At 42.3% G+C, this 15,329-nt stretch overlaps 1 protein-coding gene across 2 annotated transcripts in view; it reads left to right on the top strand.

The window, feature by feature from the left end:
• Window positions 1-14,929, top strand: part of LOC123503578 (leucine-rich repeat protein SHOC-2-like) — a 21,841-nt gene extending 6,912 nt beyond the window's left edge. For both annotated transcript variants that reach the window (XM_045253471.1, XM_045253472.1), the window contains exons 2-4: window positions 9,241-9,384; window positions 11,770-11,937; window positions 12,231-14,929. In XM_045253471.1, coding sequence (XP_045109406.1) covers window positions 9,241-9,384; window positions 11,770-11,937; window positions 12,231-12,394 — 476 coding nt within the window. In that variant the 3' untranslated portion in view covers window positions 12,395-14,929. The remainder of the gene's footprint in view (window positions 1-9,240; window positions 9,385-11,769; window positions 11,938-12,230) is intronic.
• The last annotated feature ends 400 nt before the right edge of the window (window positions 14,930-15,329 follow it).

Raw genomic sequence — 15,329 nt, 5'->3', positions numbered from 1 at the left:
ACACACACACACACAGCAACAGCGCAACATGCACGTTTCTTGCAACCTATTTACTTACACAAGAATAATCACCAGCTTCCTCCTTTGCCTCATCTTCCAGTGTAAAAATAGGAGCTATTATTTACCCCAGGGCCCCTCCTCTCTCTCTCTCTCTCTCTCTCTCTCTCTCTCTCTCTCTCTCTCTCTCTCTCTCTCTCTCTCTCTCTCTCTCTGTTGTAATCGCTGACTACGAACTGAAGAAATTAGTAATATTTTTTTCATTATTGTTTCGTGACGTTCCTGTTCACTCCACAGTTTGAGAGAGAGAGAGAGAGAGAGAGAGAGAGAGAGAGAGAGAGAGAGAGAGAGAGAGAGAGAGAGTGTGTGTGTGTGTGTACTTGACTTTTTGTTCTCTCTCAGCTCTGGTATATGTAACAAAACTCATAATAGTTTCCATTGTCTCAGTTGCTTATTGTCCAGTTTACAAGCGGATATGATTTTCTTGCGGCCTCCTCCCTTTTTCTCCTGCCTCTTCTCTGCTGTGTACCCTCCTCTCTCTTAACTAATTTTAAACCACGTACTCTAACATACCCTGCTACCTTGCCACATATCCCCTACCAACGCTTCTTAGGCTGGCACGGAGGACACAACTACCCCAACCACTACTACCATCCCCACCACCACTAGCTTGTCTGAATAAGCGAGGCACGATGCGCGCCACCTTGAAGCGAGTTACTGAATGAAGGAACCTGTAAAGACGGTGCGAGAGGGAGAGAGGAGACGGGAGGGGATGGGGAGTTCATTAATGGTGTCGCCAGTTCTTTGTTCTCTTATTTTATATCATTATTGTTGTTTTTATTATTTGTTGTAGTGATAGTGACAATGACGGTGGTTGTGTGGTGGTGGTTGTCTTTTTAATGCGTGTGGCGTGTGCTTGTTGCCTCCCAGCATCTACCCTACCACTTTGTTGTAGGCTGTGTGAAGGCCACCGGCAGAGGAGGGCCCGCCAGACCCAACCATTGTTACCTGCCTGCTTTCCATTGCTGGTACCTTAGAGAGAGAGAGAGAGAGAGAGAGAGAGAGAGAGAGAGAGAGAGAGACAGGTGGGATGGGGGAAAAATATCTACATCAACTTTTCCGGGTGGAGTTGTTGCAGCCATTTTCATAGCAAAAATGTTCTTTGTCTTTCCTTGGTACTGTTTTTCCTTTGTTCCTTCACTCTTTTCCTCATCGCTTAGTCGAGTGTTGTGTGTTTCTCATCCTAGACAGGGGTTAGACTTTCTTGAGTTCCACCGTGACGAGAGAATCTTACTGAAGGAGGTAGTGCTCTCTTGACCCAACCAGCACTCCATATTGTACAAGTATGATGTAACCTGGGGCTTTAATTCAGTTTTCTTTCCCGGCGTACTGTGCTTGATGAGGTTACATGATACCTGACACGTGCCTCACCTTGCGCCGTCAATGAGCTGAGGTGAAGTGGTCAGAAGCACGTCCCAACACTACACTCGTGACTTGGTTATAACGGCTGTCATAGTTCAAGCAGTTAATCGATATGAGCGTATGATGTGTGACTGACTTTTGCAATGACTGGTGACTAGCTGTGACGTTATTTTTATACTATACTGTGCCCGTTTTCTTTACTACTACTACTACTACTACTACTACTACTACTACTACTACTACTACGGCCTGCGAAGGTTATATCAATATGTTGATAACTATAATGACAAAAGATTCCTCAGAGGCTAAACTGTTTTTCTATTGTTTATATTATTAACCCAAGGATGTAGTAGTACGTGTTCAGAGAGAGAGAGAGAGAGAGAGAGAGAGAGAGAGAGAGAGAGAGAGACCTTCATCCTTTGTTGCATTAGTTTTGCTTGCTTGTTTGTTGATTCTCGTACACGTTATGTCTCTGGATAAATGCGTGTTTGTTTTGTTTTGTTTTTAGTGAACCTCTCTCCCTCCCTCCTTCCCCTCCTTCGCTGCCTCTCCCCTCCACCTCTCTCCCTCTTCAATCCTCCCAAGCTGTGGTTCTTTCTTTGCTCGTGTCCTTCAACTTGTGTGACGTCACGGCCAGCACTTGAGGGAGGACCTTGAACACACACACACACACACACACACACACACACACACACACACGGGAAAATAATTACATCTCTATATTTTGTGTTACTTGTATTAAGCTGAAAGGCATACAAACATTTGCATATGTGGTAAGAGAGAGAGAGAGAGAGAGAGAGAGAGAGAGAGAGAGAGAGACTCGGAACATTAACTTTTTCCATTATTGTCAAGCTACTAATATCCTGTTTTATGATAATACTGTGCTTTGGTGAATAAGTCTCTCTCTCTCTCTCTCTCTCTCTCTCTCTCTCTCTCTCTCTGACATTGCGGTTGTTCTGTGGGCGTGGAAGTATTACAGTAATAAAAACGTACAAAAAAGTTACCTATATATTTAGACACGTCTCTCTCTCTCTCTCTCTCTCTCTCTCTCTCTCTCTCTCTCTCTCTCTCTCTCTCTCTCTCTGTGTGTGTGTGTGTGTGTGTGTGTGTGTGTGTGTGTGTGTAAGAACATGAGATGAATGACATATGACAACAATAAGCAACAATAATAATACGTAGTAGCTTCTGAACTTATAAAATATAGAAGCTTCTTCATTACAAACCTCATCACATCACCACCACCACCAGTACCAGTACCAGTACCTCCACCTTCAACACCATCTCTTCCTTCACTACCTTACACCACCACTAGCTACCAGTCCCACCACCACGGCATCTCCCTACCCTTCACCCGTCTCCTCTTACCACCCCACCACACCATCACTATCAGCATCCGGGTCCCTGGTGGTGCCTTTAGCGGTCCGTTACGTCGCCACACCGTAATAATTTCTCACTCCAACCTTCTATTCCCTCCCTCTCCTCTCCCACCCCGTCTCCTAAGGAAGGTCATGATGTATGATCACGTAGAGACTGTTTCCCAATGCCTCTTTCCATGTATGAGTGAGAGGCAGAGCAAGTCGAGTAAAACGAGAGAGTGAGACCTGCCTTGAAAACAGCTGACATCCTAAACAGCTGACTAGAGGTAAACAAACGGGTGAGTGTGAGGAGCGAACGTTCAAGGTCGAGTAGACGTTCAGGAAGCCAGATAAACTCCTCCTTCTCCTCCTCTTTTCTTTGTTCCTTTCTTTAGTTTATCTTTCGTTCTTTCTTTGCCGGATTTTTATTGATTTTTTTTTCCTTGCTGTGTTTTCATTTCTTCTCTTCCTTGTCGTCGTCTTCGTTCTCATTTTTCTCTCAGCTATTGAGTTGCTACACATCACTAGTCATTGGGGTTATAGGTGGTGGAGAAAACGAATTACATAACACACACACACACACACACACACACACACACACACACACACACACACACACACACAGAGAGAGAGAGAGAGAGAGAGAGAGAGATGTATGTTGGCGTGACTTGAAAAGTTATATGTGGCAGGAAGTATGTGCGTCATCGATTTTTTTTTTTCTTTCTCTTTGAGCATTGTTTTCGTCTATGGCATTGTGAAACACACACACACACACACACACACACACACACACACACACACACACACACACACACACACGGGCTTTGTCTGAGTGGTGTTTGTTTACACGAAGGAAGTGGAAATGACTGAGGAAAACGAGAAATCCTAGCTTCGGCAAAATGTAAACAGTCACACGTGGTTGGTGACGCAGATACAGGGAAGGCAGGAGGGAGTGGAAAGTACCGTTACTTCCAGAGCTACAGTAGATAGTGGTGGCGACAATGAGATGAACACCTTGACCAGGGGCATCCCCAGCGCGCCAAACCCTACAGTCCTACCCCCTGGTGCTGGCACGGGCTGAATCCTGCCCCTGGTGCTCACTTGATGTTTGTCCTTGGAGCTACCCAACCCAGTCACCAACAGTCTCTTCACCCTCCACCGCCGCCCCTCCCATTCTGGCTCCTTCCAAGGCCACCACGCACCCCACCCTCCCCTCATTCTTCCCTCTCTCCCCTTCTTCTCTCGCCAAGGCTGCGCAGCACGCCCCTACACCTTCACGTCACCCCTCGCCACCCATCCATGATTCACCAGCATTATCTTATTCGCGGGCCTCATTCCTTCCAACGTCACGGCCTAGCGGGAGGCGTGCTCCGGGTGACCTCTCCTGCAGGTGTCGCTCACTCAGTCTTCCGGGTCTGGCGACAGCATCAACTTACGACGGTTACGCAACGCTGTGCTTGTACGTCCGTGTTTTGCCTGCATAGAATTGAGTCGCTAGGGATGAGGAGCCACGCCCGCAGGTCACCCCACAGGTCAAACAGAGCGAAGCGACGAGGATGGAATGATGGGTGGGTGGAGTGTGGCTGCTCCTGAGGCTGTGACGCGGCTCTTGTTTTGTTCGCTGGAGTCTGGTGGGGTGAAGGCTTTGTGTTGGGCGCCGGCTGCTACGAGGTACTTAGCGAGGGAGAGTTACCGTGACGAATGACTGTCGGGAATAGCTAGAGTTAGGCAACATGCCAGGCTGCGGGGAAAGTAGCTACTGTGTGCGTGTGTGCAAAAACACGAGTAATAACAATAGAGGAACACTCATGAACGGCGTAATTACCACACAGGTGCACATTAGTGAACGTCACGAACTAAGTAGCAACCAGAAGCCGTATCATCATGTAGTACTGTCGTGAAGTTTCACCATTAAAAAGTGACACCTATCATTAGTAAGAGATAAAAGCCAGTCACGTTTATATACCTTTAAATGCAATGTTTAGTTATCATTAGTTTCCTGCCAGTATAGAAAAAAAAGTTGCTGAAAAAACCCCATCATATTGCGTTTTAACATGGAGTGCTTTGTTTGTGTGGCATTTTGATCCATTGAACTAGTCAGTTCTCCCGTTGTTCACTAATATAAACAGTGACAATAGTGGTAATGCAGGAAAATTTGCAGGAGAGAGAGAGAGAGAGAGAGAGAGAGAGAGAGTTAGCAAGGAAGCACTATCAAGCAACACATGGCTGGGAAGCTGCCTCGGGAATGGACGTGCGAGGCAAATGAGTGATTGTAAACATTGCTGACTCATTCACTAAGTCATTAGGTAACTCATCACTTGATTGGCTTAATGACTGTGCTGGATATGGTATGGCTGAATGCTTTACGGAAATGACCGTGAGCTGAATGACTGAATGAGGGACCGTAGGCTGTGAACTGAGTTATTGATGTGCTGAGGTAGTGTGCATAAATCAGAGAAGTAAATAAGTAAATTAATAAACAATTGACAAGCAATACAAATGGAGAGAGTGATTGACTGGTTGAATGAATGAATAACTGTTTAGCCAGGGACACACCAACAGACTAACCCACTAATTCATTGACTGACTGTCTTAATGAATGAGTAAATAACCAACTAGCAGCAGACTAATTGACTGACTGAGTGACGCACCACTTGGCTAACAAACTACTTAATGAATGATTTCGATGCTGACTGACAAAAATCGAAAAGAGGGACTGAATAACTTAATTGACCAACTGAATTATCCGATAGCAAGACAGACTGGCCTCCTAATTGACGAAACTGAATCTGACCAGCCGAATCAGCTGACTGGGTAACTGGCAGACTGACTGACTGGCCTTCTGGCGCCGAGTTTGGTGCTTGTAACGGGGTAGCGTGCCACGGCCCGTTCTCGCAGTATGGATCATGACCCCTCACCCGTTGCCCCTCACCCCGCGCCCCACCCAAGGATAGGAACAGGAGGCAGGGAGAGCTGGCCAGGAAGCGGTTGTGTTTACTGGCGGCGGCGGAGGCGATGGTGTGATAATGGTGTTGTTGTTGCGATTAGGGAAGATGTTGGAAAGTGATAGTAGTAGTAGTAGTTGTTGTTTTGTACGGAAAAAAATAGGCAAGCATATTATTTTTCTCGATACAGTAGTTGCTATAATGTTTGTAACTTTAGTGGTGATTGTAGTGGTATTAGTATTGGCAATAGTTGTAGTGGTGGTAGTGATTGTTGTTTTAACGGTGGTGGTGGTGACGGCGGCAGCAATAGAAAATTTATTCAGTTGTTTAGGAGTAACAAATGTGAGTATCATTACAAACATGACAACTTTTCCTTGTACGGGTATCCATTATTCCACACACACACACACACACACACACACAGAGAGAGAGAGAGAGAGAGAGAGAGAGAGAGAGAGAGAGAGAGAGAGAGACAATAATAGGATGAGTGACATGAAGGAGACTGAACACTATTATGTCACCGCCAAGTGTAAGAGGAGAAAAGGAAGAAGGCAATGAGAGAAGAGAAGGACGGAGAGGATTACGTAGCTAGGTTAAAGGATAAGGATGTAATATTTTCGTCCTCCACCTACACTCAATTACCTACCCTTCTTCTTCCTCCTCCTCCTCCTCCTCCTCCAGCTCTTCTCGTAACTCCTCTGCTGATTGTGTGCATTTTCTTCTTCCTTCTCCTCCTTTTCCTTGTTCTTCGTTTTATCTTCTTCCCTGTCATCCTCATTGTTGTGGTTATTGTTGTTGTTGTTCTCTTTTTCTTCTTCGTCTTATTCTCCTTTCTCATCTGTGCCTTTTTTTTTTTTATCTGTCTCCATCCCTCCTCTTCCTCCTCCTCCTCCTTCCTCATTCTCATACCACTTCTCTTGTGTGGCCACTACGCAATACCCACTCCAGCTGAGAGAGAGAGAGAGAGAGAGAGAGAGAGAGAGAGAGGCTTGATATACGAGTACATACACATAGCTAACAAAGGGTATTCATATCATCCTTAACCCTTGAAGCTTCCCCGTGGCTGCTGCTGGTAATGCTGGTGGTTGAGGGACCTTGTAGCGCATATGTAGACTGTTTAGGCGTGCGTATGTGTGTGTGTGTGTGTGTGTGTGTGTGTGTGTGTGTGTGTGTGTGTGTAAATCTTCATACTGTCTCACCCTCCTCCCACGGATCAGACTGCCAATACTACGCACGTTATGTTGATAATTCCTGTTCTTTAACCTTAATTACGCACCTGTAGGCTTTAATTTACGGCAGCGGTAGTGGTGGTGGTGGTGGTGGTGGTGGTGGTGGTGGTAGTAGTAGTAGTAGTAGTAGTAGTAGTAGTAGTAGTAGTAGTAGTAGTAGTAAGAAGAGGAAGACGAAGAAATGAAGAAACCAGAGAAAAAGCATTATTATATAGTATTTAGGTTACATTTTTTTTATCCTCAAAATTAACCTCCCGCTCTTACTCCTATAATAATCTTGCCTACTTTTTTTTTTTTTTCGTATTATCACTATCATTCATTTATTTCCCCACATCAATTCAACTTGTTACTTGAAACCGTTCTATTTCACCTTAGTAGTATTTAGATTACATTCCAATCTTTAAGATGTACCTCCGACTCTTACTCTTTCAATCTTACCTAATTTTCTCAACGATTTTTAGTTTTTCTATCATCACTATCATTTATTTATCTCCCCACATCAAATCACCTCATTGTTATTTGAAACCATTATATTATTTTTTTAGTTTGATAATCTTAACGAGCTATGAATTACGACCCTATTGTTGTGACGATTTAAATCATCCACTGAACTCCCAGCAAAGTTGAATGACCAAGAATGTAAAGTTCGATGCAAGGGCAGATATAAGGAGGAGGAGGACGAAGAGGCGATAGTGTTGCCGTGATACCTTGTAAGTGTCCGTCAGAAGTGCTCAGGGAAAGGGAGATGGCCTCGTGTTGCGTGCTTGTGCTGGAGGAGGAAGAGAAGGTTGTGTTGGGACAGACGCGCGATGCTTCTTTGTTTTGTTGTTGTGGTGGTGGCAGAGTCATGCGCCGCCCCAGATTGTGCTACATTCTTTTTGTTATTGTGTGTGTCTGTTTTCTGTCTTGCTATTTCTACTGCATGGTGTTACACATAGTTGCATATGTTTTCCTATTATATTTTTTCTTTTCTTATTATTCTTCGGTATATTTCTATCCACCTTTCTTTCCATCCTTCATTCATTCTTTCTTTTCTTTTTCTTTCTTTCTTCATTCTTGTCTTTTTGTTATCAATTCTTTCTTTGTTGATTTATAGTCATAGTAGTAGTAATAGTAGTAGTAGTAGTAGTAGTGGTAGTGGTAGTAATAGTAGCAGCAGCAACAGCAGCAGCAGCAGTAGTAGTAGTAGTAGTAGTAGTAGTAGTAGTAGTAGTAGTAGTAGTAGTAGTAGTAGTAGTAGTAGTAGTAGTAGTAGTAGTAGTAGTAGTAGTAGCAGTAGTAGTTGTTATTGTTCTTTTTCTTGTATTCTCGTCCTCATTTTGAACTTGATCATGTGTTTTCTTGTTCTCCTCCTCCTCCTCCTCCTCCTCCTCCTCCTCCTCCTCCTCCTCCTCCTCCTCCTTCTCCTCCTCCTTGTTGTTCACATTGCTTCCGGAAAAAGATCAACAAGAACACATTTATTTAACCACATGACCCAGTTGTTGCTGCGCCATAAACTCAAGTCAGTGCATCCATCAGTCTGTCTGTCAGTTCAATCAGTCACCTCTGTCGTCTCCGCGTGCCGTGATGAGTGACAGACTGAAGCAGGATCAAACCAGCTGGGAAAGTGAATAGAAATAGCGACTCAAAATCCACGTGGCAAAACGAATATACGTACTTATCTCTCTCTCTCTCTCTCTCTCTCTCTCTCTCTCTCTCTCTCTCTCTCTCTCTCTCTCTCTTCTCTCCTTAATTGCTGTCTTCCTCCCTTTTTTTCGCCCCTATATATATATATATATATATATATATATATATATATATATATATATATATATATATATATATATATATATATATATATATATATATATATATATATATAAATAGTTTTCCCTCTCCCTTATACCCAATATTCTTCCCCTCCATGCTGTGCCCTCTTTCCCCTTCATGCTCTTTTGTTTCCACATGCGCAGTTTCCCTCACTCCATAATGCAGCCAGTCTCCCTTTGTTTCCTTGTTCTCTGTTGAAAAGCTGTTTCTTTCCTTCCTTACACTTTTATCATTTCCGTGTTTTGTTTCCATCTCTCTTATTTATGAATTTTCTTTCCTTTCTCCCTTCTTTGCAGTCGTCCTTTTTCAATCTCTCTCTCTCTCTCTCTCTCTCTCTCTCTCTCTCTCTCTCTCTCATTATACAGTTTCCTTCCTTTCTTCCTTCCGTGTACTTTTATTCTTTTCCGTGTGTTGTTTCCACCTCCAAAATATACGCCTCTTCATTCCTGCCCCTCACCCTTGTCCTCTTTCTCTCCCCCGCAGACTTGAGCGAATGCCAGCTGTGTCAAGTGCCGGACGCTGTGTTTCACCTCATGAGGAACACACCGCTCACCACGTGCAACCTGTCCGGAAACCTGCTCTCTAAGATTCCTCCCAAGTTTGCCCTCAAGTTCTGCCTCATTACAGGTGTGTGTGTGTGTGTGTGTGTGTGTGTGTGTGTGTGTGTGTGTGTGTCGCATATCAGTGGAAAATTCCTCTCAAAGTTCTCTCTGATTTCACTTGTTTCTCCCTTGCCTCGCATTAGGAATCGGTATTCTATTAATAAAAGAGGGCCTGGTGATGCTAGAGTGAAGGGGACTGGTATGTCTCGCTCCATCAGGTACGGGAGTGTTGGCCGCCCCAGAAGCCAGGTGGTCGCCATGCAGACACTCCCGCCATGTGTTTTCCTAGAGAGCTTCTCCAACTCACATACCCCTAAATATTTCTCTTTTGTCCTGGCACGCCTCGCACCACGCGGCCTGTCTAACCAGTATATTTGATGTTTACTTTCATTAGAGAGAGAGAGAGAGAGAGAGAGAGAGAGAGAGAGAGAGTTTACAATTGTGTTGTGAGAAGAAGGCTTCATTGTACAGTAGTGAGTGTGAGGATTGGTGTTAATGTGCTAAAATGTGGATGTCATGGGCGTGGTGAGTGTTTGTAGGGTGTAGCCGCGGCCTTTAGGTGCACGACCCGTCCTCTGGGTAGTCTCCAGATCCCCTTGTATACAATTTTAAGTTTCCAAGGCCCTTTGAGAACAGCGGGCGGGCGGGCGGGCGGGCGGGTTTGGGTTCATGACCCGAGGCGGCACCGTGGAAGGCGTGGGCGAATCCTGGTCAGGGAACAAAGAGGGCATGAGTCACTCACCTCACCACCGACGCCGCCGCCCACACGAATATCGAGTCCTACACCCACGACGCCCCTCAAGGACCCTGTTTCCATCCCTGGTCGGGTCATGACGCGGTGGTGGCGTTGGTTTTGGTGAAGAGTGTTGAGGAATGAGGTGCCGGCCATCACAAAATGTTGAGGCCTGTGACGCAATAAGTAAAATAACCTGGCGAGGGTTAGGAACCGTCAGGATAAGGTGTTGGCAGGCACAAGCTGTGCGGTACGCACGACCTGCCGGCTGCGTCACCTTCCGCCTGCTCTCTTGATGCCAAGCATCCGCACAGAGACAGTCCGGCACAACAATGAGTGCCGAGGCTGTTCTGCAGCCTTTGCTTGGAGGTCAGCAGAGGATCCATGAAGAAGATTCCTGAGGAAGCAATATATATATATATATATATATATATATATATATATATATATATATATATATATATATATATATATATATATATATATATATATATATATATATATATATATATATATATATATATATATATATATATATATATATATATATATATATATATATATATATATATATATATACACACACACACACACACACACACACACACACACACACACACACACACACACACACACACTTGAGTATATTTAAGTACTGAAGAAGCTTTGGCAGAAGACATGCATGCTGTATGGCAAATTTATGCGGCGCAGTCCAGAAAGCAGCTGAACTATTCCCTCTAGTTCTGATCGGAATGAGGAAGAACAAAGAAAGCAACTAAGAGAAACGCCCATGGGTGAGGGGGAAGAGGGTGATGGTAGTGGTGGTGGTGGTGGTAGTAATGGTATGTAGAGTTGAGGGGCGGCGTTGCCCTGAGAGGGGCGGCGATGGGGTGCGGGAAGTCCGTTGATTCACCTGGACAGCCCGCCGTGGCACCTTGCCCACCGCCAGCCAAGGAGCCTCATCAAAATATATCTTGTTATGAACTCTTGCTGAACCATAGCATTGCGCATTGCCTTGAGCCACTTATAACTTGGCACAAAATTCAATATACACGCTGCGACATCTTCTCTTGACATAGTAATCTGAAAATTTGGCTGCTTGAGAACACAAAGAGCGGGAAGTCCCAAGACACGCGGGGTGTTGGCGACTACATTGGCAACACGTGCCTTGCCACCCGCCCTACGCCGTCACCTGCGCAATAGACTTTCCCATCCTTTACCCCGTGAACTGCGGAGCAAGTCTTGGGTCTTTTCCATCCCTCTTACGCTTGACGAGGAAGACCTGCAACAAAGAAACTTAAATTTTTTCTTTCATGTACCATAACAATGCTTTTCGTGAATGATAATGGGGTATCTAGTCGAACACACACACACACACACACATACACACACACACATACTGTTTATTCACAGGCGCCTGCTGTTCATTAATAACAAGATAACTGAGCAAAAATTAGGATACTCCCTATCACAATATCATGACCCCTTCATCAAATTAACGATCGTGCATTCATTTCAAAATATATTATGGCTTCAAAGTGTCAGCGATATCTTTGGTTGTGACATCTAGACGCAATGAGGATGATCAAGAAAAAAAATCCCTTTGTCTACCCATGCCAGAGAGAGAGAGAGAGAGAGAGAGAGAGAGAGAGAGACTAACATGTTACTCTTTACCAGAGTTGAATGTCTCCCACAACAAGATGTCCAAGTTGCCCGAGGAACTGGCAGACTGTGTGGAGCTGCAGCGCCTCGACCTCAGCCACAATTCTTACGTCAACCTTCCCTCTGTGGTGTTCCGGCTGCCCAAGATCAAGGCCATCTACGTTAACAACAACTATATCATGGGTAAGAGAGAGAGAGAGAGAGAGAGAGAGAGAGAGATTATGTGTTTAATATTCAGAGATGTTCATATTCATTTCATTATTTTACAAGGTTTTGTCTTTGTTATAATTATTAGTTTAAGCTACCAAAATATTAATGTGAAAAAAAAATTCAACAATTTTTTATGGCATTATAACATTTCACCTACATCAGTAAAATTAAGAACAGTACTCTTTTTACATGAACATAATTCAAAGCTAAGATTCAACAATTTTATATCTGTCTTTATGATGTGTTCTTCCTTTTTTTTTTAACAGATATTGAAGTGGAGGAAGTTCAAAGAGCAAAAACCCTGGAGGAGTTTGACATCACTGAAAACCCACTTTCACCAAAGAGTCATGATGGCCTTAGTGCAGTGACCAACCTCAGGATAAAGCTAACCCCGCGGGAGCTGGAGGAGTGGGAAGACCTCAATGTTTGAATGCACTATCATTCCTCAGCGTCCTCACCTAGCGCCCTTCAACCTTGTGAACTGTGGATGTCATCAGAGCCTGGCATGTGAAAGTGCTGACCTGTGGTTTTATTCACTGTCTCCTCCTCAGAACATACCATTATGATGTAACTGATTTAATGGGCATGAACAATTTGTAATGATTGGTTTTACATATAAAGGCTGTACCTTACTAGTTTTATACAGCCAAAGATATACCAGATCAAATATCAGCTCAAATTATGTGATGTGCTGTAGAAGTATTGTGACATCCAGTACATACTTTAAGAGATAAATAATTGGAAATGGCACTGACCATTCAGTGCAGTTGTGAAATCTTGCAATGGCAATGATAATTCTATATATCTAGAGGTTAAAATTACAAATGTTTTGAAGGTGATTTCCATTTATATTCCTGTACATTGAGTTCATAGTTATTGTGATTCAGATTAAGTAGTTTATTTTTTGTAAGAAGCCCAAGTTCATTGTTGTGTCTTGTTATTGTTACCTTTACTTTGTGAGGCATAAGGATGATTATTTATAAAATTGTTTATTTTTAGTGATTTGAAAAGATCTGATTTTATCTTGAGCAGGCTGTAATCCACAGCCATAATACTGACTGCAACTAACTACTACATACATATGGTATGTTGTTACCTAATTTCATAATGATTCTTTTTTTGATCAAACACATGATGTGATCCTAAACTATCAAAGGGAGCTGATAATTTGACATATGTCATTTTTTTGAAGGGCAGATTTCATGATTGCCTAAAGAAAGTATGCTGTTGGTTTTTCACCTGTTTTCAGTTTGTTAAGGTGCACAACAACTGTATGGTTAGTGTTGAGTCCCTTGTTTTCTTGGTCACATCTGAGGATTATATCATAGTGTTGCTACCAGTTATTTCATACCTCAAAATTATTTAAACTTGCATAACTAAACAAAAATAGACGTTCTTCATACTAACACATCACCATTTCCATTGCTATACTAAGTCACATTTGTTCAGGGTGGCTTATGGAATTTTATTGTATCTACTATTCATCAATATCACCATCATCATCGGCCATACCATAACACCTCTTCACTAATTCCTGTTGCATCTCTAATGATGTTTCTGCTTTTCAGTTTCACATGCCCATAAGATATTGTACTTCCAAATGGAAAATAGGAGATTAGTGACGTTTTTTACATTATGAATGACTTTGATAGATAAGGATATTGAATTTTCTGATGTTTAAAGAAAATGTAGGTTATGAATTATTGGCATACTACTCTTCAGTTCTTTATCCATTGTTCTACACAATAGCACTAGAACCCTAACATTGCTCTACTAGTTCCTTGGTTGCAGGATTGTGTTAATCTTTGATGAAACTTCAGATGAGTGTTTAAGAGGAGGGGTCATATTTGCTGCTAGTGGAGATACATTATTGTGTGGCAAGCGATGTCTTTCACAGTAACTCTAGAACTAACACAGTATCTAGTCACAGGTTGGGATGTATATATTGTATTATATATCATGCATTTGGTGGTGGACTTGTATATTATTTTATTTTTATGTGTTGTGTATGTAAACTTTGTCAAAGAATCTTGTTATACTGAGTGGTTAGCCGACAAGACCAGTCAGGAAAAAAGTGATAGACTAACTATAGTTGCCTATAGAATAATTCTCCCCAATAACACTGCTAACATGGAAACTATTGCTTTGTAAAGTATCATAAATATAAACCTCTTGCATTCCGTAAGATTTGTCTTTATATTTTTTTCAATACTTCAACTTTTATACTATAGTCTCTAACTGATAACATGATATGCTGGCCTGTGTCACCTTCCCTGCCTGCTGACTACAGACCACAGTAAAAGTTCACTGTGAAGAAGACTTATGGATTCAATCAAAGTTTACCAGTATGTAGCTTTAATACAGTATGTATCGGTTCGAGCCATAAGCATATATGTAATGAAATGTCAATCAGGACTCATGTAACCCACCAATAGTTTCAACTCATTAATCATGTGGTTTTGCCAAGACACCCAATGTAAGGTTGGACATCAAGATCAGTGTGTGACATATCTCCATCTGAGGAGTTTCCTATTGTCAGACTCAATGACATGTGTTGGCCTAGATCACTATTTCTTCAGCTAATATTGGTTAAATTTGGGGGAATATCATAAATTTAATGTTTATTGAACTTAATAGTTTCCTACTCTTTGCTTGCTTACTTATAGTGTTAAGTAATGGGAAGTGGAAATAGTTAACACTAACTGCCGAGTGTAATGTTAACAGTATGTATTTCATTCAAAGAAATTCAAAGTTTATATAGCTTATTTAATTAACAAATTGGATGTGCAATTCTTTCAAAGCTGCTTTAACCTAAGGCTGTTTAAATGAAGAAGTTATATATATATTTACTGTATGTATATGTATATACTATTAGAATAAGTTTTACATTGAAAAATGTATTACTTATTTATAGATTTTAGAAAGATTTTTTATACGCGAATACATTTAATATAAGATAGAAAAAGTTTTATTATTCTCCCGTGTCAGCAGTAAAACTGTTGGTGACATCAAGTTACTAATGGACGGCAGTGATATATTTTACTTAATTTTGTTCCACAAACACAAAAAGCAGAATTAAGATGTGCTCTCTCTCTCTCTCTCTCTCTCTCTCTCTCTCTCTCTCTCTCTCTCTCCAAAATTTCTATTGTATGACGCCAAGGACAATAAATTAATCAACAAATTCTCTCTCTCTCTCTCTCTCTCTCTCTCTCTCTTAAGAATTGAAGGACGTGTGCAAGGTCTTTTCTCCGACTAAAGCTAGGTGCATATGCAATAGCTGTGTATGACCTCGCGCACTCCTGACCATCTCTTAGGCCTTTAATTATCTTACTGTGTAGCAATACATTTATATCATCGCTTTTTGG

Source organism: Portunus trituberculatus, chromosome 14, assembly GCF_017591435.1.
Source record: "Portunus trituberculatus isolate SZX2019 chromosome 14, ASM1759143v1, whole genome shotgun sequence".
NCBI classification, from domain to species: domain Eukaryota; kingdom Metazoa; phylum Arthropoda; class Malacostraca; order Decapoda; family Portunidae; genus Portunus; species Portunus trituberculatus.
This window is presented reverse-complemented; position numbering and strand designations above follow the sequence as displayed.